The sequence below is a fragment of the Elgaria multicarinata genome, chromosome 2 (assembly GCF_023053635.1).
Source record: "Elgaria multicarinata webbii isolate HBS135686 ecotype San Diego chromosome 2, rElgMul1.1.pri, whole genome shotgun sequence".
Lineage (NCBI taxonomy): Eukaryota > Metazoa > Chordata > Lepidosauria > Squamata > Anguidae > Elgaria > Elgaria multicarinata.
Window position 1 is genome coordinate 75,044,330 of NC_086172.1, and position 23,649 is coordinate 75,067,978.

At 46.6% G+C, this 23,649-nt stretch overlaps 1 protein-coding gene across 2 annotated transcripts in view; it reads left to right on the plus strand.

The window, feature by feature from the left end:
- Positions 1 to 23,195, plus strand: part of CTDSP1 (CTD small phosphatase 1) — a 35,324-nt gene extending 12,129 nt beyond the window's left edge. For both annotated transcript variants that reach the window (XM_063116750.1, XM_063116749.1), the window contains exons 2-7: positions 8,000 to 8,148; positions 10,040 to 10,141; positions 12,691 to 12,747; positions 15,570 to 15,662; positions 16,693 to 16,878; positions 18,008 to 23,195. In XM_063116750.1, coding sequence (XP_062972820.1) covers positions 8,000 to 8,148; positions 10,040 to 10,141; positions 12,691 to 12,747; positions 15,570 to 15,662; positions 16,693 to 16,878; positions 18,008 to 18,136 — 716 coding nt within the window. In that variant the 3' untranslated portion in view covers positions 18,137 to 23,195. The remainder of the gene's footprint in view (positions 1 to 7,999; positions 8,149 to 10,039; positions 10,142 to 12,690; positions 12,748 to 15,569; positions 15,663 to 16,692; positions 16,879 to 18,007) is intronic.
- Positions 23,196 to 23,649: the final 454 nt, after the last annotated feature.

Sequence of the window (23,649 nt, forward strand, 5' to 3'; positions counted from 1 at the left end):
TCATTTGTGGGTTTGCTGATGATTGTGCAGTGTTTCCCTGTTCAGAAAGGTTGAAATGGTTCTCTTATCACTTAGTTACTGGCAGTAAGAACTTTAAGCTACAATATGCTGGTATTTTGACCCCACACCTTTTGTCTTCAGCCCTGCTCACCTCTGGAATGCAGCCCCCCCCCCATCTCCTCCAAAATGGAATTCATCCCTCTGGCTGAAAGAGGTTCTGCACCCTTACTGCAAAGAGCATTGGCATTCTGATTTTCAAGTGAGAAAGGAAGCGCGTAATAGAAGCTCCCATGAATGGTACACCACCTCCTCCATTCTAGCCCCCTAGTTATTGTAGCATCTCTATGGCGAATTTGATGCTTTCAAGTCCTTTTGTTATCCAGCCTAGGTAGACTCAGTGTATGCTCAGTACATGCACATCGTCCTGTTCCAAGTTTGATCGGTTTGAGGTAGGGTGGGGTGGGGAAATCAGATGTGGGGTTCAGTATTCACAGGAGATTCTTTGAATTATCAGGTGTCTATTTCAGTTTTTCTTCCTGCATCACTAATGTGCCATTGGGATTTTGTTTCAGGACCATCCAGGATGGGGTATCAGAGGTGCTGATCTTGGGCTTGGTGACTATTTTGCAGTGTTTGGCAAGTGGCTAATGCATTGCCTTGCATTTGGGCTTCAGCACTGTTCAGTATTCATGCTTGGCCCCCAGCAAATGTTTAGTTGGTGTTTTGTATTCATGTTAAGCACCCTGGGCCTCAGTATTTTTGTTTTAAGGCTGAATAGGTGGTTAGCTGAAACTGCATTTCTCACCCTCTTGGTTTGCAAACCTTGGTTCACATATTTATTTTTATTTGCTATTATTATTATTATTATATTTCAGATGAGATTATGTTGTTTTCCTCCTATTACCCTTGACAGTCAAAAAACAAACCAAAAACTCTCTCTCTGTGTGTGTAAGAAATGAGGATTAAACATGAAGCGGGATATTTCCCCCATGTGCATTTACAATGTACACCTGCCAATCGAAGAACATGGTGTACTTAATGCAACAGGCCAAATTCCATGATGGTGACTGGGTGGACAAAAGCAAACAGTTCTTGAGATTGCAAATACGCTGGCATTGGGACAACCTGTCACCTTTGGGTCAGCATGTCCAATACCGCCACTCAGTCTTTTGACATTTGTCCTGAAAGGCAACTTGTGTAACACCTTTCAAAGACAAACGTGGAAACTGACATGATGCAGAACTCTCACGGCAGGAAGCTGGTATTAACTTTATGCAACTAGAACAGATTGATGCTGTTCCTCCTACCACTGTTATTTTTCTATTTTACCCGTCTTTTTCATGTAAAGCAGGAGTGGGAAACACATGGCCCATGGACCACTTGCAGCCCCCCCCCTTGCCCATTTTTGTGGCTTCTGCACACTCCTGCCACTGAATTGCCAAATTTGGCAGTGCAGCAGCAGTGACAAAAAAGGTGGTGATTTTGCTTTGGAGCAAGGCATGGTGGGATTGAGCAAAATCACATTTATTTATTTTTAAGTTGATGTGCTGCCAGGTTTTGCAGGCAAATTTGGCGGGGGGGGGGGCAGGACTTTAGCTCCTAGTGGGCAATGCAGCCTACTGATCCCCTGTAAAGGCATCAGCTGTGTTGAGACATAAAGTAAGATCATGGTTTGGAGTTGCATCTGACTCTACACCAGCTTAACAGTCTATGATTTGCAAGGGGCCATCAAACCAGAATATCATATTATGGTTTGGAGCTGGTTTGCAAACCACGGTTTCTGCTAACTGTGGTTTGCTCTTCCTGTCTGGATTCACACTCCAGACCATACTCCCAAAGCAGGAGTGAACTTACAGTGCTGAGCAGATGGGAAATGAAAGCCGACAAGCAGCTCTAAGCCCTCGATTGCTTGATGAAGCTCAAAGCACAGTGTGGCTTCTTAACTATGATTAGCACAGTTGGTTGTGATGTCTGAACTGTGTCGGCACCTTAATGCTAGTTTTCAGGGCATAAGTAGATATGGGGGCAATAAAACCCAATGTGGGTCCTGCCATTTCCCAGTGGCAGCTTGCTACAGGGGCGGGGGCATTTAAAGTGCAGTAGGGGTGGAGAGGGGGAGATGAATCTTCCTCTAGTTTTTCACAGTAAATCGCTTTTTAAAAAGTGATTTTTCTCCTGGCAGGGGTTACTTCTTGTTAAGGAGCCTCAGAGTGATTGAAATGATGAAAAGTTGCTCAAAAGTAACCCAAACTTGGTGTCAGGAGGGAAGGAGAGTGTGGATGGAGGGGGGGGGGATTCTGCTTCTTCCTTCTGCCTATCCATGTTACACTCTATACCAGTCTTGTATTTAAGCACTCGCCTGGTCACCACAGGCAATCAAGAATTTCATGCAGGCGAGTGAATGGACTGGCTGAGGATGGATGGAGTGCTCTATTCCACTCCCAGCGTAGAATCCAAGTGGGCTGCCAGACCAGGCAAGCTCCTTCTTCTATCCCCAGTATAGAAATGAAGCTCTCCATTCTTCTTTTGCCATCTCCCAGCGGGCAAGTAAAAATATATACAGGCTAGTAACTTTTGTGGACTAATTTACAAGGCTGCTGTGTACATAACCACCCCAGTGCTTTATAGGATATAAGTGGCAAGCCAATTCTGCAGAGAGTTTGACCTTCACTGAGGTAGTAAACACGTGACTGAGGTGTACCTTTTCGGACTGCAGGTTGAAGCTGACATTGCTAAATGCTCAACCCAACCAAAAGCAAATGTTTTAGCTCAGGGAATATTGGCATGTTTGGGAAAAGGCTAGACTGGAGCCCTTTGCCTTGATATCTAGTTGTCTTTGAGAAAAGATTTCAAACCCCCCCTTTAAATAGGGAAACACTCAGTCATGTGAGCCTCTCCCTTTGCAGTTTGAAGTGGTATGTGCATTCACACCCATTTTTAACTTCTTCTTTGTAGTTACTGATTAAATCTTTAGCGAGTGTCTGCTTTGTTCTGCTCAGCTCACTGTGGTTGCATATCTATTGAAGTAGTAATTCAATGTAAAGATGTGTAAAGGAACCTCTTTGTGGTTTCCATGTAGCTGGCTGATCCATCTATTTGTAACTGGGGAAGTAGATAATTTAATTTCAGTTTGCAAATCATTTGAATTAGCCCTGGTCCCAGTCCTGAACAGGAACAAGAATGTAATTTGGGGGGGGGGAGGGGGGAGTGCACAAATTCCCAAACTTGCAATCACCTTTGAAAAATGCCTATTTTGAAAAAATGTGAATTTTAAAATGTGCATTTTTCAAAAATAAATACACATTTTCATGCTTTAGTCAGTGGGGGAAAGTGCGCACTTTTGAAAAATGTGCATGGAAGTGCAAATTTTCCCCATTTAAAAGAGAAGAAAAACAGGTCAGAAACAAGAACGCGAGCAAGATGAATCAAGCTACAGAGGGGAGTTTAGAGAATCCCTGTGAACCGAAGCTTCCCTGGTCCTCCCATCCCTCCTTGAAACTCCTTGATTTTATCATGGTTGCCTATCCAGGTTCAACCACCCCACCAGATACCAGTGCTGCCTTTCCCCATGGGAATAAGGCCCTGGTTGGAGCCAGTGTTTCGCATCCAATTGTGCCAGTCAAAGGTGAAGTTCAAATAAATAAGCGTACAATCAAGCAAACACAATTAACTCATGGAATTCATTCCCATAGGATGTGGCGAAAGCTACTAGCTTAGGTGGCTTTGTTTTAAAAGATTAGAGAAATTCGTTGAGAATGGGTCCCTCTACAGCTATTAACCATGATAAGGAAGTGGAATCTCTGTGTCTGAAGGCAATATACCCTTGAGCACCAGATGACAGGGACAAACGACCTGGGAAAGACCTACTTGGGAGCTCCCAAAGTTACTTCGTTGGCTGCTATGAGATTTTGGCCTTACCTACCAAGGTGGTTCGGATGCTATATGCTGTTATGTGAACCCCTGTAGTTGCCTTCAGAATGGGATTGGCTGCTGTAAGTAAGTAGGGGTGGAGTGGTGGCAGGCAGAGAATAGAGATGTAAAAGCTTGGAGGGGGGCTGGGAAAACAAACTGTTCCCCCACCCCCAAAAATCCAAATACTCCCTGGAAAAAAAATGGGGGGGAAATATGTCTTTCCCCAAAAACTTTGCTGTCCCCTCACCCTCTATTGTTTTTTTTCTCTGTGTGTCCCCCCCCCCCCCAGCTTTCACAGCTCTTGGAGAAAATAAGGCTGCACCCTATGCACACCTGAGAGTAAATCTCATTGAGACCAATGGGACTTGCTTCTGAGTAGACATGTGAAGGATTGCACTGTAAAACAGCATGGCTCAGAGAGTGGGATAGGCAAAGGGGGAGCTGAGCAAGGAGAAAATTTAGTTCCCACTGCTCAGGTTTGAGTCCTGTCCATCTATCCTTGAAACAGTAATGCGTCTCTCCAGGTGTGGTTTGTGGGTATCTCATGGAAGCAAAATCCAGCTGCTCCCCCGAGATGGGTTTATTGTCTGGGATTAGCAGGAGGGAACTGAGCCGGGAATAACAGTGGACTTAAAAGTCATCAGCAGAGCTGGGTTTTGCACAGGGGCGGTTTGTGACTCTAGACCAGAGGTGCTGGGGGCGGCGGGGCTGCCAATTCCCCCCTCCTTTTGTCTGTCTGGCTTCCCCCGCTGCTCGTTCACAGCCCCTCCCTCCGAGTGCCTTGGCGTCTATAATCCAGGGCATCTGAGAGTAGCGAGAATCTCATTATCTGGGGCCGGATTAGGGTGCAGGAGCTGCTCACAGCAAAAGGATTAGATGGGAAAGTGAAGTTAATCTGGAGCCTTGGAGATGGTCCATGATTAAAGAAAAGAAAAAAGCTTCCAGTTCTCCTAGTGCCTGGAGCATGTGTGTGACAGAAGAAAGATGGGGTGGAGGTGTCTTATAATTCTCATATGTCTAGAAATAGGAGAGGATGCATAGGAAGAGGGGATGGTTGTTGTTGTTTTTAAATAAAAGGCAGAGCATTGGCTCTGTTCTGAGGAAGACCAGAACATTGGAAATATTTGCAAGTATTTTGAAACCTGAAGACTCGTTTTGCCAGCTAGGATCAGAGCCTTTTAGCCTTGTCTCTCCCCCACCCAGCTATCACACCCAGAGGGTCTTCTATTGTCCCATTTGTCTCTCCGTCCCACTCCCACATACACCACTGTCTTCTTTCCACCAATCGTGCTCTCACAGTGTTCCTTAGCATTCTATCTCACTCCTCCTCCTGGCCCCACCTCCAATCACACACACACAGACACACACAGAGCGAGAGAGTCCACTGTACTGGGAACTTCTGCCTTCTACTGGCTCCACCCCTGAAAAGCGCATCCCTGGCCTTTTCATCTATGGCCTACCCAATCTCACTCTCTCCACCTCAGTCTAGCCAGAGCTGTTGAATGATGTTTGGTATCTCCTTGTTTCACCATTCTCCCCTGTGGGAGGGAGTGGGTCTATCAACAGCTATTAACCGTGATAGCCAAGTGGAGCCTCCTTGTCTGAAGGCAGTATACCACTGGGCAACAGATCAGGGAAAAGCCCTACCTGGGAGCTTTCCGAGTTAGGTGCTTGGATGACGCTGCTGTGGAATGCTTTCGGTGACCTGTGGCTGATGTCCCCGGGGTTCCTTCTTTCTCCCTTGTAGCAGCACACATATTTTTAAAACAGTCCTCCCCACCCATTTTTTCCATTGTGGTTTATGCACAATGTTAAAGAAACAGCACAGTTAAAAACAATGAATGATTATGCATACATGCTGAAGCCTGAAGTTACATCCATAACATTAGGTAGAAAGCTATTGATGTATAGCAGGGGTGTTGAACCTTGACTCCGTGGGCCCAAATCTAACCCATCTAGGGTCTTGATCCATTTCTCCATGGTCCGCCAGATGACCCTACCTCCTTCTCCTGGACATGACCATTTCCTCTCGCCATTTGCTTTTTCCTCCCATTCTAAAAGGTGGAAATGCCTCTCCTTAGGCTTAGTTACTTAGTAAGAGTTATGTTAAAATTGGCTGGTATTTTGGCCCTGCCCCTTTGTCTTTGGCCACACCCACTGCTGGAATGCAGCCCACAAGAGCTTCTTCAAAATTGAATTTGGCTCTAGGGTGACCATATGGAAAGGAGGTTGGGGCTCCTGTATCTTTCACAGTTGCTTAGAAAAGGGAATTTCAACAGGTGTCATTTGTATGCATGCAGCACCTGGTGAAATTCCCTCTTCATCATAACCATTAAAGCTGCAGGAGCAATACTAGAGTGACCAGATACAAAGAGGGCAGGGCTCCTGCAGCTTTAACTGTTGTGATGAAGAGGGAATTTCACCAGGTGCTGCATGCATACAAATGACACCTGCTGAAATACCCTTAAAGATACAGGAGCCCAGTCCTCCTTTCCACATGGTCACCCTATTTGACACCCCAGGTGTAGATGTGTTAACTTATTCATTATGCTTATGTTGTTGTTGTTGTTGTTTTTCTTTTCCTGCTTTTCCTGTTCTTGACTGTGTGCCTCTATCACAGAGAGCCGCAACCAATAGGGCTCCATGTCTCCCTCTCATACATGCGGGTGGAAAACCCATTCGTTTCATGCACAAATTGTGCTTTGGCGTGTACATGTAAGTGCTGCAGATGTACACCTTTAAAACCATGCCTATGTGAAGAGGAAAGGAAAGCAGCTGTACCTTGGGCCACACGGCTCTCGTTTTAGGTGCCGCCTGATGAGACGCTGGGGCCTTTGCAAGGTGGTGGCTTGCTGCATCCCTTTCTATTATTATTATTATTATTATTATTATTATTATTATTTATATAGCACCATCAATGTACATGGTGCTGTACAGAGTAAAACAGTAAATAGCGAGACCCTGCCGCATAGGCTTACATTCTAATAAAATCATAATAAAACAATAAGGAGGGGAAGAGAATGCAAACAGGCACAGGGTAGGGTAAACAGGCACTGGGTAGGGTAAAACTAACAGTATTAAAGTCAGAACAAAATCAGGTTTTAAAAGCTTTAGGAAAAAGAAAAGTTTTTAGCTGAGCTTTAAAAGCTGAGGTTGAACTTGTAGTTCTCAAATGTTCTGGAAGAGCGTTCCAGGCATAAGGGGCAGCAGAAGAAAATGGACAAAGCCGAGCAAGGGAAGGAGAGACCCTTGGGCAGGTGAGAAACATGGCATCAGAGGAGTGAAGAACACGAGTGGGGCAATAGTGTGAGATGAGAGAGGAGAGATAGGAAGGAGCTAGACAGTGAAAAGCTTTGTAGGTCAACAGGAGAAGTTTATATTGGATTCTGAAGTGAATTGGAAGCCAATGAAGAGATTTCAGAAGTGGAGTAACATGGTCAGAGCAGCGAGCCAAGAAGATGATCTTAGCGGCAGAGTGGTGGACAGAAACCAACGGACTGATGTGAGAAGAAGGAAGGCCAGAGAGAAGTAGGTTGCAGTAGTCCAGCCGAGAAATAACCAGTGCATGAACAAGCGTCTTGGCAGAAGAGACAGACAAAAATGATCGAATCCTGGCAATATTATACAGGAAAAAACGGCAGGATTTAGCTACTGCCTCAATATGAGGAATAAAGGAGAGCGAGGAATCAAATATAAAGCCAAGACTACGAGCTTCCTTGACTGGAGTAAGTGTAACATCATTGACAGTAAGAGAGAATGAGAGATGAGGAGAAGGTTTAGGAGGAAAAACAAGCAATTCAGTCTTTGCCATATTAAGTTTCAAACGACGATGAAGCAATGGGCACCTCCAAACCTTGCAAAGGAACAAGGAAAGGGACACCTCTGGACCTTGCAGAGGGGAGAGTCAAGGAAGTACATGGCAGCAACGGTGGCCCATCTCACCTGTGTGGGAGACAGGGCTGCAAAAAAAAATTCCTCTCTGCAATTGAAGTGGTGGGTAAAGAGGATTTAGCAGGTGAGTTCTTCCTTTTCATTTCCACTTGCCTCTGTTCTCTGTCCCTCCCACACCCGACAACCCTCCTTGCAGGTGCTCAAAACCCATCACCTTCCAAGAAGCCCAGGAACCGCAGTATCTTCCAGTCCCTCTTTTGCTGCCTTTGCCATGACAACTCGGAGCCTATCCCCGTCAACAACAACGCCCCACTGCTGGTGGAGGAAAACGGTTCGGTGACCAAGGTAGGCCCAAATGCCTGACTGATTTGGACCCAACTGAAGTCGCTGAGGGCTCTAGTGATGGCAGGGGGGGTTTCTTTCTTTCTTTCTCTCTCCCTCTCCCTCTCCCTGTGTTGTTTCTCTCCATCCAATTGTTCTCATGACATTTTTTTTATTTCAGCCACATTCCTGAGCCCCTTGATGGGATGCAAATCTCTGTCAGTGCCAAAATTGTTCACACCAGGCTGCCGAGGGGAGAGCTCTTACAAACCTTAATGGGCTCAGTCATGTGGCATGAAGCCTGTGCACACCTCGCAAGGAGCTGGAGAGGCTTGGAGTGCATGTTCCAGATGACTGAATATGTCTGAGTTACCTTTTAAGAGCACGTTCATGGCCTTCTTGGGCTTCCAGCAAGGGGGGGCCTGCATTCTGTGCTGGTGGGGCTTCCACCTTGCAGCCTGAACATCGGAGTGAGGTTCAAATATCCCTTGGTGGCAGGAGACAAGGGAGGCAAAGCCCATCCCGTCTGTATCTACTCACCCACTGGTCCTGTCATGTGCCCCCTTCCCTCACCTGCTGTGCCCAGCAGGCCCTCAGGTGTGCCACAGGTAAGGAAGGGGGAAGATGAGAGGACTGGGGGGGGATGGACAAGAAGAGATGTGGCTGCCTTGTCTCCTGCTTCAATGGAAAAGGTAAAGGTCTGTCTCCAGTCTTCAGGTTGCGAGGTGGCAATTCTCCACTAAAGTGCCTGAGTTTTGTCCTGTATTGGAAGGCACACTGTGGGATGGAGTGAGTATACTGTTCAAAGTTGTTTTTAGATATGGTGTCTTTGTGTATATTGTTTTATGTAAAGGATTTTTAAACTTTGTATGCTGTATTTTCATGTTTTTAATCTTTGTAAACCAGCCAGAAAGCTTTAGCTATGGGGTGGTATAGAAATGCAATAAAAATTCATCATCATCTTACCTGAATTTCTGTGAAGGTGGTTAGAACCAGGGAAAGGCGATTTCATCTGAAGCCATGGATTTAAACCATTTTTCTGTCCTGTATCTCATTCTCCCCACCCCACCCCAAAATCTGCCAAGCCAACTTGCAGGGCTATATTTGGGCCTTTCCCTCCTCCTACCATTTCCCAAGGTTTGTAGCTTAATGCCTAGGGACGCTGGGCTGGCGGAAGACAACACCTTCTGCAATAATGGATGGTTCTGCTTTTTCCTTCCTGTTGTGAAACGAAGGTGGCAAATTCCCTGGGGTTGCTGCTGAGGTTAGGTTGCTGGCCAGGTCAGGAAGATCTGTATAGCCTTTAATCCCCCCAGGGCTTCTTTTCAACCAGTAGTGAAAGTTGAATGGATTTTAGAGCTTCTTGATCCTTGTCGCTAGTGACATCTGGTGCCCAGCCGTGTAAATGCAAATGCCTGGGTTTGATTTTGGAGCAGGTTTTGCTTCCTCCACTCCACCCCGTGTTCCGGTGTGATCCACCCCAACCCAGCTGCTCCCCCTCCCCAAAGCAGAACATGCAGATGCAGTTTTGCAAAGTGGGGAACTTGGAATAAGAAAACGATCCTCCAGTCCCCAATCCCTCCAGCGTGGCGTGATCTTCCTTCCTAATTATTGCTCCATAAAGCACTTGAGATTGAAGCCTTGAAGCCAGCTACAGCATCTCCTAAGGCTGGCTTGAAACTTTGGAGTCAGTACAGGCTCAACAAAGAGAGTATCCAGTTCCCCAGAGCACTCAGGGCGATAGCCAGTTGTCTCAAATGCCTGGATGTTTAGAGCAGAAATGTCCCCATGTTTTGACCCCACAGCCCACTGTCTTTCAGGCTAGATTCTGCCTTTCCTTTCCCCCTCACAACCTGTCTCTTTGCCCTGCCCTCTCTATGCTTTATCCTGCATGCATGTGTGTGTCTCTCTCCAGGGTACCATCAAATGCCTGTTACCAGAAATCAAGCCTCCAGATGCCAGCAAAATCTGTGTGGTCATCGACCTGGATGAGACATTGGTACATAGCTCCTTTAAGGTCAGTCCTTCCCAAACACACACACACACAGCGCTCCCACTACCTGCCTCAGGTGAGCGCTGGACCTTTCTGATTCTCATGCTAGCTAGTCTATATAAAGTGGCTGGCATGAGAATCTGCAAAAGTCCAGAGCCCACCTGAGGCAGGTAAAGGGAGCTGTGTGTATGTATATATTGGATCCAGATTTAGTTATACTTGGAGTAACGCCATGGAATTAAGCTGGTCAGGACTGACTTGGCCCATTGATTTTAATGGGTCTACTCTAAGAGTGACTAAATTTGGATCCAACCTACATATATATTTATATAAAACATATTTATAAGAGAATGTATATACTGCCTTTCCACTATTTCAACCTTCCCCAACCTGGGTCTCTCCAGATGTTGTTGGACTTCAGCTCCCATCATTCCTGACCATTGATGGCTGGGGTTGCTGGGAGTTGCCATTCAAGAACATCTGGAGGGCCACAGGTTCCCTGCCCCTACGCTATTCCCTGGATGCTGTTCTTTGCCTTCTGCTCTCCACCCCACTCCTCCTCCCATAGTCCCTAGAGATGGGGCATGGGAAAGAGAGAGTGCCCCCTCAGTGCCTCCCCTCCAATCTCCCACCCAGGTTAGTGCAGCAACCATCTACTCCTTCTCAAAAGGCCTGCTATCTCAAGGCAAGATTTTTGTGGCCTGCAAGAGACATTTTTTGTGTCCCAAGGCAAGATTTTTGTGGCCCGCCAAAGGAGACTGTGGATTGAGCAGGAAATATGGGAGAGACAGTTGCACACAAAGAGGGTCCTACTCAGTAGCTGGAGAAGTAGACCCCCCACTTCCTCTCATGTAAAAGTTTTCAATCTGCTCATCTTAAGAGTCTGCCAGGATTTGGGCAACTGATGGGCAACACAGAGCCATCAAAAAAAGCACACACAGAGAGACAGAACCCAATGAAGTAAGCTGCAAGTGTTTCCACAGTAACTAGGGATGGTAAGCTGTGATGTCCTAACCATTTCAGACAAATGGGGTGGGATGGGGGTCATTTTCAGTCTCCACTGTTGCTAGGCTAATCTTAGTGTACATTTTCTTGAGAAAATGGCTATTCTTGTACTTATTGAATATATTGCTGAATTCAATCATGGACAATCTGAGAGTTAGGAGAAATTCCTATTTTATCCCTCTTTTCCCAGACAGAAGTGTGTGATGCCCAGAGAACCCGGGTTATGTAGTGATGGCCATCAATTTAGATGGCTATAAAAGGGAACTGGACAAATTCCTGGGGGAGAAGGCTATCGATGGCTACTAGTCCTGATAGCTATATGCTCCCTCCAGTATCAGAACAGTTGTTCGGGAACATGGACGCAAGGGTGCTGTTGCACTCATGTCCTGCTTGTGGATTTCCCGTCAACAGCTGGTTGGCTGCTATGTGAACAGAGTGCTGGACTCAATGTCCCTTGGTCTGATCCAGCCTGGCTTTTCTCATGTTCTTATGGGGTGACACAGAAATGAAGTTCTTTAATTAATTAGAGGCAGAATCCAAAACTTCTCACTTCCAGCTCCACCCCCATTAATAACTTACCCCCACATGCCTCTCAAATTTGGGGATGGAATTCAGAGATGAATCTCCAACCCATCCCCTATCTAATCTGCTGTTCTTTCCCTCCTGGCCTGGAGCTGGGTGCAGATTTTGCCATTCCATGAGAAGGCCATGCAGCTTGCTCAGCCTGCATTGCATAACATTTTAGGCGCATTTTATATCTAGCTGCCTTTATTTCCATGATCTAATCAGGTTGCACAATTTTCTTTTCCTTAGTTGTGGGATTTGGCTGTCTGTGTTGCAAAATCGGGGAATTTCTGGGGTGGGGTTTTTTTGTGGGGTTTTTTGGCCTTTGCCCTTTCTGTGGCATTACACTAGCCTTCTCCCCCTGTTTCCTGGAAAACCTAAGAGCCCTGGTTGTGCTTTGTGCGGAAAGAGCCATACAGACTTTGCGCTCCATCTCAGCTGCTGCGGCTGACCAGTTGCCGTCGGCCTTTTAGAGCAGCAGGTAAAAGGCTCAATGTGCAGCTCTGTGAGAGAGGATCCAGCAACACTTCAAACTGCTGAGAGTATGCTGGTGCCAGTTGCCAAAGAGGAGGAAGGTGGCCGTAGTGGAGAGAGTGAGGAGTGCTGGAGGAGAGTGGCTTGCTTGAGGATGGGGCAGGAGTCTGATGCTGGCCTTGTTCCAGAATAGAAATGCAAAGGCTGGGGATGGTTGATGGGTGCGGAGGAACCAGGGAAAAAACTGGAAACATTTTGGGGAGAAACCCCATTTTTTTCAAAAATCCCAGGAACAAAACAGATACACACACACACACACATTTTTCCAATTCTCTCCCACCCCACTCCATTTTTTCTGGGTTATTCCCAGGCCTTCAGATCCCTATTCCAGAATCCTAATGAAGGTGTTGCCAAAGTAACCAAAAAGTAACCAAATATGAGAATAGGTTATGGTAGCAGGCAGAGGTGGGGAGAAGCCTGTTAAGCAGATCTAACTTACTGACTCTCTGCGTCTCTTCCTCCCTCCCCAGCCAGTGAACAATGCAGACTTCATCATCCCGGTGGAGATTGACGGCGTCATGCACCAGGTAGGGAGCCTTTTTTGCGGCAGTGCTGGTGGTGGCAGTGCTTAATGGGAGAAGAGGGTCCAACCTGCAGTATTAGCGGTGCAGTCTGAGGTTGAATGGCCAGAGTAGACCCAGGATGCAGCACTCTGGAGATGGAGGGAACAATTCTGCCCATCCCAGCCAGGGGTTGGTTGGGGTGGGAGGTGGTCTTGAACTTCCACACTGCTTTCTGTTCTTCTATGTCCATTGCACTTGTGAAGGCTGTGGCTTGGTTCAAGTAATCCAGGATAGGCTGTGGGTACTGCAATCAGCCTGTTCTCGATTACTTGGCCTTGGAGACAGCCGGCCGCATCAATCGGGACAGATAGGAAAGCTTGTGAGTGCCAGCTACTGAAGAGGAGCATCGCTACCAGGCACAAGTTCTCATGCACTTTGGATGTTTCTTGGATGACCAAGCTCAGCTGCACCGTTTCACACCTTGGAGTTTGCAGCATCTCTGATTGGACACTGGGTGCTACAATTTGAGCTGTAGAAGTGTTGGAAGCTGCTTTAGACCCAGGGTCCATCTAGCCCAGGGTTGTCTCTGGGATTTCAGGCAGGGGCTTTCCTAGCCCTGCTTGGAGATGCCGGGGATCAATCCTGGGACCTTCTGCTTGCAGAGCAGGTGCTCTGCCACTGAGCTGTGGCCCCTACCAAAGGAACTTCTTCCTGATCCTTTGTGCTAAGGACGCCTTGCCCATGAGTCTGCCACCATGTGCTGGGTGGAATCGGGATGCCATATGAAAAGACAAGTCTCCAAGGAGCCTCTCTTGGGATGCATGAGATGCTGGTTGGACTCCCAAGGCTAGCAAGGGCCTCTTGGGCCAATCTAACCTAGGCTCTTGTGTAGAGGCTGGGCTCACTAATCATAAACTGTCCCTCACAGATGTTCCTCCAAGCCTGTATTAGTTCTTGATCACCCTGACCCCTCTGGATAGCTTGCTCCAGTTGCCAGTCTGTTATCAAACATAGAAAACTAGTTTAAAAATCTGTCTTGTATCCTCCTTTTCAAATTGGTGTCCATCCTACTGTGGCTCTGGAGAGCTTCTGATTTTTGTCACACTTATAGCCAAGATAATGAGAATTTAGTATGATTGTGGCCCTGCTTTGCAGTGCAGAACCTACCTGTCTAAAGTGGTACAGCTAGGGCTAGACCCCGGGGGCCCAAATGACACCCCCCCAGAGTGGCAGGGGATAGGACAGAGCAAACAGGCCCACTGTCACCATCTGGGCTCCACTGATGCCAATGCTGCAGCATTGTGTCTTTCTTCTTATCTTCCAAAACATTTTATAGTTGGTATGGCTGACTGGGCATGTACATGGTTACAGGTGCCCATTTTATTATCTTTGCTTTCAAACATATATTCCCCTTTTCTATAACAAAATGGTACTTATTCCCGAGTAAATGCGCTTAGCACAGAACTATGATTTCAGTGAATTTAAAATGTGACACTGCACATGGCCAAAGTATTGTTTAAAAAACGGGGGGGGGAGTATCAGGATTGGCAAATACGGTGGGTGTTTTGTCAAGAAGGGCTGCAGTGTATCAGGAATGTAGAAGCAGTTGTAAAGCATGGAATGGTGGTTATGGAGCAGAGGTGGGGGAAGAGAAATGTTACTTCACATCATCATCATCATCATCATCATCATCATTATTATTATTATTATTATTATTATTATTATTATTATTATTATTTGTATACCGCCCCATAGCCGAGGCTTTCTGGATGGTTTACATAGGATAAAAACACTTAAAAACAATGTACAAAAATTTAAAATCACAAAAACATACAAAACCAAACCCAGGCTAATTACGTATTGCTAAATGCCTGGGAGAAGAGAAAAGTCTTGACCAGGCACCGAAAAGATAACAATGTCGGCGCCAGGTAGGCCTCATCAGGGAGATTGTTCCACAATTGGGGGTCACCACAGAACAGGCCCTCTCTCTCTTGTTGCCGTCCTCTGAGTAATACACGTATCCATCTAAAACACCACATGAAACCATTAGGTCTAGGGCCTAAAATTACCTAGTTGCCTCACTGCCTTTCTTGAGCATTTTTAGATGAGAATCTCTCTAGACTCCTGCTTAAAAACACAACAAGTTTCTAGACCTCATTATTAGAGAGAATACTGTAGAGCAGAAGCAGTAGCTCCTAAATGTTCAGAAGGCATAAGGTCCTTTGATTGGCTACCTGCCCCCTCCATCATTTCTGATCTGCCTATGCACATATATTCCTCCTCCTTACGCCACAATACTTCATCTTAATTCTGTGCAGGCTTTTACCAAGTCTGCCACTGCACTAAATTCTGAAAATTACATATATCTATCAGCATGACCTGATTTGTCAGAGATTGACTTTTCTGATTGTATTCTGGTTTCTTTTACTGCAATGCATGCACCAGGTCCCAGGTGCAAGTCCTGGCATCTCCAGTGAAAAGGATCAGGTAGGTACCAAGCAGGGGATGAGAGAGACTTCTCTCTGAGCCCCTGGAGAACTGCTGCCAGTCAAAGCACATGAAATGTAGCCATGGGCTGCAGGCTCCACACCTCTGGGAATGATCTGACCTGGTATAAGCCATCTTCCTATATCCCTATGTTCATTGGGCACATTGTTCTACCACCCAGCCTCTCTTATCACCCTCAGTGAGGAGCTTTCTGATTCTCCACCTAACCCTGCTTAAGAGAGGAACTGCACAACATGGTACCATGGGGTCAAGCTCTTTGGTGGCCAAAGAGATAGGATGTGGACTAGTCAGCAGATCTGTGTGCTTCATGACCGCAAACCCATATTCTCCTTTCCCAGGTGTACGTACTGAAGCGACCCCATGTGGACGAGTTTCTCCGGAGGATGGGTGAACTCTTTGAGTGTGTGCTCTTCACTGCTAGTCTGGCAAAGGTGAGATCCCCCTCCTCCTCCTCCTCCTCCTCCTCTCCCTCATGATCCCACCTCCTCATTGAGTAGTGATCAAGATAGCGGGCTCCCATTTGGGAAAATCCAGGGTCTTCCCATGAAGTTAAATGTTGGGAGATTCAGGACAGTTAAGAGGAATTAACTTCACACAGTACAAAGTTAACTATTTATTCACTACTACAAGATGTAGCAATGGTCACCAATTTGGATGGCTTTAAAAGGGGGTTGGATAAATTAAGGCTATCAGTGGCTTCTAGTCCCGATGGTTATATATCTCCAGTCTCAGAAGCAGTCTGTATACCAGTTTCTGGAGAACACGACTGGAAGGATGCTATTGCACTCATGTTCCACTATGGGCTTCCCACAGGCAGCTGATTGGCCACTGTGCGAACAGGACTAGATGGACTTTGGTCTGATCCAGCATGTTTCTTCTTATGTTCTTATGAAACTGAAGAATTGGGAAGAATATGGAAGCCATGTTATGTAATGGGAGAACCTGTATCCCAACGCGTGTGCACACCAATGTTTCTAATCCAATTAACCATCTGCTCCACTCTGAGCTCAAAGTATAAGCCAGATATCCTGCCTCCCAGTGCCCCTCTCTTCCCTACCATAAGCTGTAGGAGAAAGTGTAGACCTCCTGGTCAGGAGCAGAACTAGATTATGTCATCAGATGGGGACACCCTGGTGAGTCTGTTGAGTTAGTTGAAATAAAGCATTTCGGGGGGAAAGCCAGATCTGTCTCTGCTCTATTACTAAACATACCCCCCACACCGCCTGTCTACTCGGGGAAAGGACATGAAGTCTATCTTGAACCCAATCCAAGGTCTCCTACCAGAGCAAGGGAAAGAGTCCAGGAATTCTGGGAAGAAGCACCCTTATGTGCTGGGAAGGGAGAAACTGAAATTGAATATCACACTCGGGGAGGAAGGGAGATGAAGGAAATGCCTCAAGAAATGCCTCAGCAGTCTCCCCCTTCCCATTTAGTTCACCTCTTTCTTCCCACCGCCCCCAGTATGCAGATCCCGTGGCTGACCTGCTGGATAAGTGGGGCGCCTTCCGCGCCCGCCTCTTCCGCGAGTCGTGCGTCTTCCACCGTGGGAACTACGTCAAGGACCTCAGCCGCCTGGGCCGCGACCTGACGCGTATCATCATTGTGGACAATTCGCCTGCTTCTTATGTCTTCCACCCTGATAATGCTGTAGGTAGCAGCTGGACAGCCAGCAGCTTGCTGATTGCGTTTTTGTGAGGTAGAGAGTGGGTGGTGCTTTTTGCTTGCTTGCTTGTTTGTTTGTTTGAGGGGGTCACTTTCTCCACCTTGCTGCACAAAACTCGCCCTGGCGAAGAAGGATGAAAAGGCATGATTGCAGGGCGAGATAAATGGGGACAGTTTTCTACTTGGCACAGAAAGGAACCCAGGTGGGATGGTGTAAACCGGAAGGGGTGGGTGGATAAGGGGAGAGTTCCTTAAGTCACCTCACCTTGAGCATCTTGGAGTACTACATGCTTTCCAGAAACATGTTTTCCCCAGCAAATAGGAGCTGGTATAGGAGCTCAACTGAGGAGAAAATTACCTGGGCTGGGGGCAACAGGGTAGATGAGCTTAAGAATCCCCTCCCCTCCTTTTTGGGTTTTTGGGGCAGATCCATGTTTGAAATTGTCCCATCTGCCACTGTCACAGAATTAGTGTTGGGATTCCTCCAGAATGGAACAGCAGGGGTGGTGAACCTGCAGCCTTCCAGAAGTTGCTGGATTCCCACTCCCATCAGCTTCAGCCAACATGGCCAGTGGTCAGGGATGATGGGAGTTGTAGTCTGTCAACATCAGGAGGGCAACAAGTTCCCAGCTTTAGGTTTGCAGAGAGAACTTTCACCCAGTGCCTATATGCAAAAACTTTTTAGACTGGGAAATGTACCCACCTCGGGGAAGAGTGGCTGTTTATGTCGAAGGCGGCCCTAAGCCGCATCTCCCCAAAGGAGAGAATCTGTGGCCTTTTATGCAGTGAGAGCCAGTGTGATGTAGTGGTTAGAGTGTTGGGCTGGGATTTGGGAGACCCAAGTTCCTAGTATTCATGGGCAACTTCGGGCCAGGCACTGACCCTCAGTCTGACCTACCTCGCAGATTTGTTATGAGGATAAAATGGAGAAGAGGAGGACCATGTAAGCTGCCTTGTGTTCCTTGTGTGAGGGGAAAAAGCGGGATATAAATGTAATAAATAAATAAATTCCTTTCCCTCTTGCCACCTCTTGTTAGTAATTCTCTGTCAGAGCTGCCGATATTTTAACTACCAACAGCTCCCTAACCTCTTCCCTCCTTTCGCCCCCTGCCAGGTGCCTGTGGCTTCGTGGTTTGACAACATGGCCGACACGGAGCTTCTCGACCTCTTGCCCTTCTTTGAGAGACTCAGCAAAGTGGACGACGTGTATACAGTGCTAAGGCAGCACCGGACTAGCAGCTAGTGACTGCAGGGGGGGCTTTGGGCAGGGGAAGGAGGGGTGTATGCCCATCTCAGCTGCTTCCTTCTGTTGAGCAGGACAGCCTGCTGCTCCCCCCTCAGCCTAGCCACTGGCAGCCTCAACGAGCAGTGCAGTGCACAGGAAACCCTGCGTGGGGCAGCGGGCAGCACTTGTTCCCATGGGGCACCAGGACAGACCCCGGTGCCCGAACGTGACCTTGAACCCCAGAGAGGAAACTTCCTCAATGCTGTGTTTTAACGGTTTGTCCCCCTTATATTTTGGGCCTCAGCCTTTCTCCCCCACTTTTCCCCTTTATACTGTGGGACCAAAACGGTGGTCCTTTCCACTCTAACCAAGGGGGGGAAGTCAGAACCCTGCCTTATTCCCTATCAACAGGTTGGGGTGCCCCACAAGGACCAGCCCCAGGTACCCAATGCATTTCGCCACCGCTTTGAGTTCTCCCTCTGCTCCTTTACAAGGTCCTAGATTTCTTGGGAATGGGGAGGGGGCAGTATTGTTGCCCCTGCTGTATTTCTGGTGATGGTCACTGACTGACTGGGGAGATCCCCAGCGGAAAGTAGCCAAGAGAAGTTGGAGACATAAGAGAATGGACAGAACTCAAGTGGGGACTGGGTGGGTGAGGGTTGTTGTTGAAAAGATTTGGAGAGATACAAAAAGGGGATAGAACTTTTAGAGGCCTGTATCTTTCCTAAATTGGACAGTTTACTTGCAAGTTCCTTCTTGGGATAGATACTGAGTTGGATTTGTTTCTTCTTCCCTTGAAATATTCCCTTTTGGGGGGGGGGGGAATTCTCACTTTCCTAATTCGGAGGGAATCCCTGGTTTTACTCAGTTTTCTGTCTGAACAGGTGGCAAGATGACAGAGGGCCAACAGATGTTTCACTCCTCTTTCTTGCAGAGAAAAAATCAGCTCTGTCAATCTTGCCAATAGTGGCCTGTTGGATCCTTGAAAGGTGAGGGAGTGACCAATACCATGGTTAGAACCGCCTCAGATCCCACCCAGAACTCCGTCTCAGCCCTTCCCCTATCAGTGGGGGGGAAGGAAAACCCCAAGCTGGTTTTGTGATTGGTTGGAGCTAGGGAAGACTTTTCCCGATGTCAAACCCTAGTTTAGGGGTGGGACTGAGATGAGATGAAGCCGGGGTGGTAGTATTCACAGCAGACTTGAAGATGTCTGAGAGGAAAGTTGGATGATTGGTACTAAAGAGGGAGGTTATCATCTCTAGCACAATAAAAAAAATTGTTCTAATTTTTAAATAACTGAACGTGGTGATACTGTCCGACAGGACCCAAGTATGACACATTCAAGTTGTCCTCCTTGTGGCTTCTCTGTATTCCGCAGTAGCCCTATTCTAGCCTCTGGCTTCTCTGAGGCCTTTCCTTCATCTCTGCCCTAATGCTGCCCTCCCAGTGAGTGTGGCCAGAAATTGTGGGTGCTGCTAGGCAGGGAGAGAAAGGGGAGGCGGGAGGCACTTCCTTCGCCACTGTGGTTCTCCCCCCCCCCTCCTTTTTTTTTTCCTTTTATGCTGTAGTGCCTTCAAACCCCACCGCCTCCCTGCCTTGTTTGGATCCAGAGCTTGGGGTTATAGTTGGAATTCTGTAACCTTCCCGGACTAATGAGGCATGGGGGGAAATTGTGCCTTTTAGAAGTGACGGACCTGTGAGGACTGAGGGAAAGAGAGAATGGACTGGTGCGTGGTGGGTGCTGTTGGACGGGGCCTCTGTTTCCGCTGCTTTGACAACAGCCCAGCCACATCAGGCTCCCGATGGTGGTTTTTAGCTCCAATCAAGCTGGCCCTTCTGTCCCATTAACCATGTTTCTTCCCACCCCTGCGCCTTTCGAAAACCTGTTTGAACAGGAGAGAATCTTGAGCCAGAGTGAAATCATCTTGGTCCTCTGCCCCGTCCACTTCTGCAAGATACGGATTTGCCTTGGGGTTTTCTCCAGTGCCACCTTGAATTTGCCTTAAATGTTTTTGGGGGTGGGTGGGGGAGGGATTGGATACAAGAAATCCTTGTGCCTTTTACTTCTTGTCCTTGGCTATTTGTTAAAGAAAGGACATGCTGCCGCAGTTCTTTAGAGCCTTATCCCATGTCAGGATGGAATTCTTTAGGGATGGAGCAGGCCGTGGCTCTCAACGGAGGCTTGTTTAGTGGCTTGTTGATACTATGGAGCAAAGCACCTCATTGAACCATGCTACCAAGGCGCAATTGTATCCTTTGCAACCCAGTATGCCATTACACTTAATTCTTACTAAACTGCTACTGCAATGGATCAGGAATAGTTTAAGTACCTCTTTGCTGCCAGACTGGACCCGACCATGGAAGGTCCATTTAGTACAGTACACTGTCTCTTTTGAGGAATGATGCAGGATGCTTAGAAATCTTTTGAACATGGGGTTGTATTCTCTTAACGCAGGGGTGGACATCTTGCAGCCCTTCAGATGTTTTGGCCTACAATTCCCATCAGGCCTAACCAGCAAATCCAATGGTTGAGGGGAGCTGTAGGCCATAAACATTCTGTGGGCCACAAGTTGCCCACCCCTGACTTAACAGCTAGTGCTGGATCTATCCTTTAGGAATGTATAATGCTTTGGCTTTTAAAATTCAGGAAATCTCGTGTCATCCTGCAATGAGGAGAACTGCAGATCACTCATGCACTGGACAAAAACAATCCTTTTTTAAATAGTAATAATTCTTAAATGCTGCGTTTTTAAAGATTTTGTTTTTGATGGAATAAAAAAACAATGTTGCCCTAACGTCCCCCTCCTGAATCCCTCCCCATTCAAATTTCAAGCCTCCCATGTTCAGGGGAGAAAGAGTGAGAGAAAGGAAAGACAATTGAGAAAGAAAAGAGATTTTGTTTTGATTTTTGTGTAATTTTTCAACCCCTCTTTTTTCTTTCTGTCTGCTTGTTTGCATACTTATGGCATTTACTGCAAGCACTATATGGAAAACCCCATAAATCCATAGTCACTGCTAGGGATGCTTGAGGAATTCAGTATTTGCACATTTGTATATGAAATAACCTGATTTTGGGCTAATATGTAAATTAAAACTTAGCTATCCACTGGATTTTTGAGATCTCCAAATGACACAGTTCTTATTAGTTCAAATGTATCAAACTGCACATTTAAACATGCATTTTTAAAGGATTTTTATTTGTAAATGTTCAGATTAATGTAGAAATGAAGTGAAAGTAAGGGTAAAACCATGTAAAAATGAAATAGAGCAGGAATAGATGCCTGGCCACTCTGTAATACCTTTTAATTTAACCTAGATCAATGTTAAGTTAAATTAAAAATGAAGAGTCTTGCGGACCCTTAGCACCAGGGCTAACATGGCAACCCTTCCGGGGTGGGGAGGAATTAAGGCTGCAATCCCGTGATGTGCATTTACCTGGCAGTAAGCTCCATTGAACAGTGGGACTTACCTCTGAGTAAACACACACCGTCTCTTTCTACCTTGATCAGTTGTAACATGGGCCTTGTGCTATCTTGAAAATACACCTACCCACTATTCTACAATGGAGTAGCTAAGTTTGTTTAAGTTCGTACCATCTTAAACACAACTAACTCTACCAGGTTTTCCTTCTCACCCCCCACCTCTTATATTGTGCTGTAAGAAAAACTGCTGGTTCTCTGCACAGACCATTCGGCAGTTGTTCCATTCTGGCAGTACGGAGAGCTCTTTTTACAGAGGCCATAAGCCACTTCTGATCCATCAACCCCAACAGGCAAATTGCTCCCATTTCAGACAAACTCCCCTCTGTGTGGGGAGTTGCCCCCATGCCACCGCCCCACTCAGGGAGATTTATTTTTTACAGGATGCAGAAAGAAGAATTCTAACTGGGCACATTTTCAATGATATAAATATGTATAACGTGTATATATTTTAGGGAAAACGGAAAGAAAGGGGGGGGAACCAACGGAGGGCGGCAGGGGAAAACCATCCGGGGATTTTTATAGCTGTATTTTTTAACATTGTTCCTGGGAGATGGTAATTATTTTTGTGTGGCTGGTGGGTTTGTCATTATTTCTGGTATAAAACGAAATGTGGTGGGGAGTGATTTTGCCCATGAGTTGACACCTCTGCTGGGAGAACACACTCCCCTTCTCCGAATGCTTGCTGCTTCCCCTACCCTCAGATTATACAACACATCCCCTGTGGCAAAGGAACAAAGCGTTCCCATGTCATATTCAACAGCCTCGATGTTAATAGCTTGTCATTTGCCAAGGTTTAACATGAGATCCTTCCAAACTCTTGTCCCCACATGTAATTTGTGGGGTTCTGCCCCACACACGTCTGCATCAGATAAGGAATATCTAAAGCTGCTCCCTGGGAGGGAAGAGATTCCTTCTCATCTGTTCTTTTCCTTCCTCTCTCTGCTTCTATCCATACATCTCTTCTCCACCATTTTCTGTTCACATGGGGGTGGGGAGTTTGGCTCTCTTCCCCAGGAGTGATATTTGCTGAGAGGTCACAAGCAAACTTCCGAGAGTAGTTTTCCTCGGAGCAAGTTTGTCCCCATTTCTTCCTTCTTCCATCAAATTGCCTTTTCCCACCCTCTGTTCATTTCTTATCTTAGTGGAGGAGGAAGGGCAGAGATTCAGTGCCAGTATGCAAGCCTGAATTTTCTAACACAGTATTGGGAAAACTCAGCACTTTATAAGGAAAGTAAAAGTTGATGCCCTCTCTGTGCCAACTTGGATGCTCCAAAGAGCTCCCAAGTTTCCAACTAGTCAGTGCAGCCAAGTCTGGTTGCTTACGATGCCCTCCCGTGTTTTCTGGGGTGGCAGAGGAAGGTGCCACTTTAGGTTCTCACATCGCAAGCTTCTAGTCCTTAAAGCCTAGTCTCCCCCAAGCAGTTGTGTATGGAGAAGGAGTTGCTCCCCACTGACTCTCATTGTATATCTGTTGACTACAAGCTGATCTTTTAACAATGAACAAGAGAGTAAGAAATTACAGATCAAAAGTGCCTTCTCGTGTGATTCAAACTGTAAAATAATCTTTAAAGAAAAAAATTACAAACCCATAAGAACAGTCTCTGCCTTTTTGTGTAGCATAAAGCATAATCAGTTGCTGCTGTGTTGATAGTGTGGACAATAAGAAGAAATTCAAAACAGGTAAGGCAATTTCTTTGATTCGTCCAACTTTTCTTGGAGTGGGATTATTCAAGCACTGGGGTTACATAGCTCTGCTCACCTTTGCACGATGGCTTTAAGGTGGCTTTTTAAACCAGAGGTGGGAGACCTGCGGCCCTCCAGATATGGAACTACAGCTTCTGTCATCCCTGCTCATTGGTCATTCTGGCTGGGGCTGATGGGAGTTGTTGTCCAATAATATCTGGAAGGCCACAGGTTCCCCATTTCCATTTGAAAAAGATGGGGGAAATTCATGGAGAAATAGGTCTATCTGAGAGTACTGGTCATGACAACTAAATTAAGCTTCCATGTTTAAAGGCAATCTACCTCTTGGATATCAGATGCTAAAGG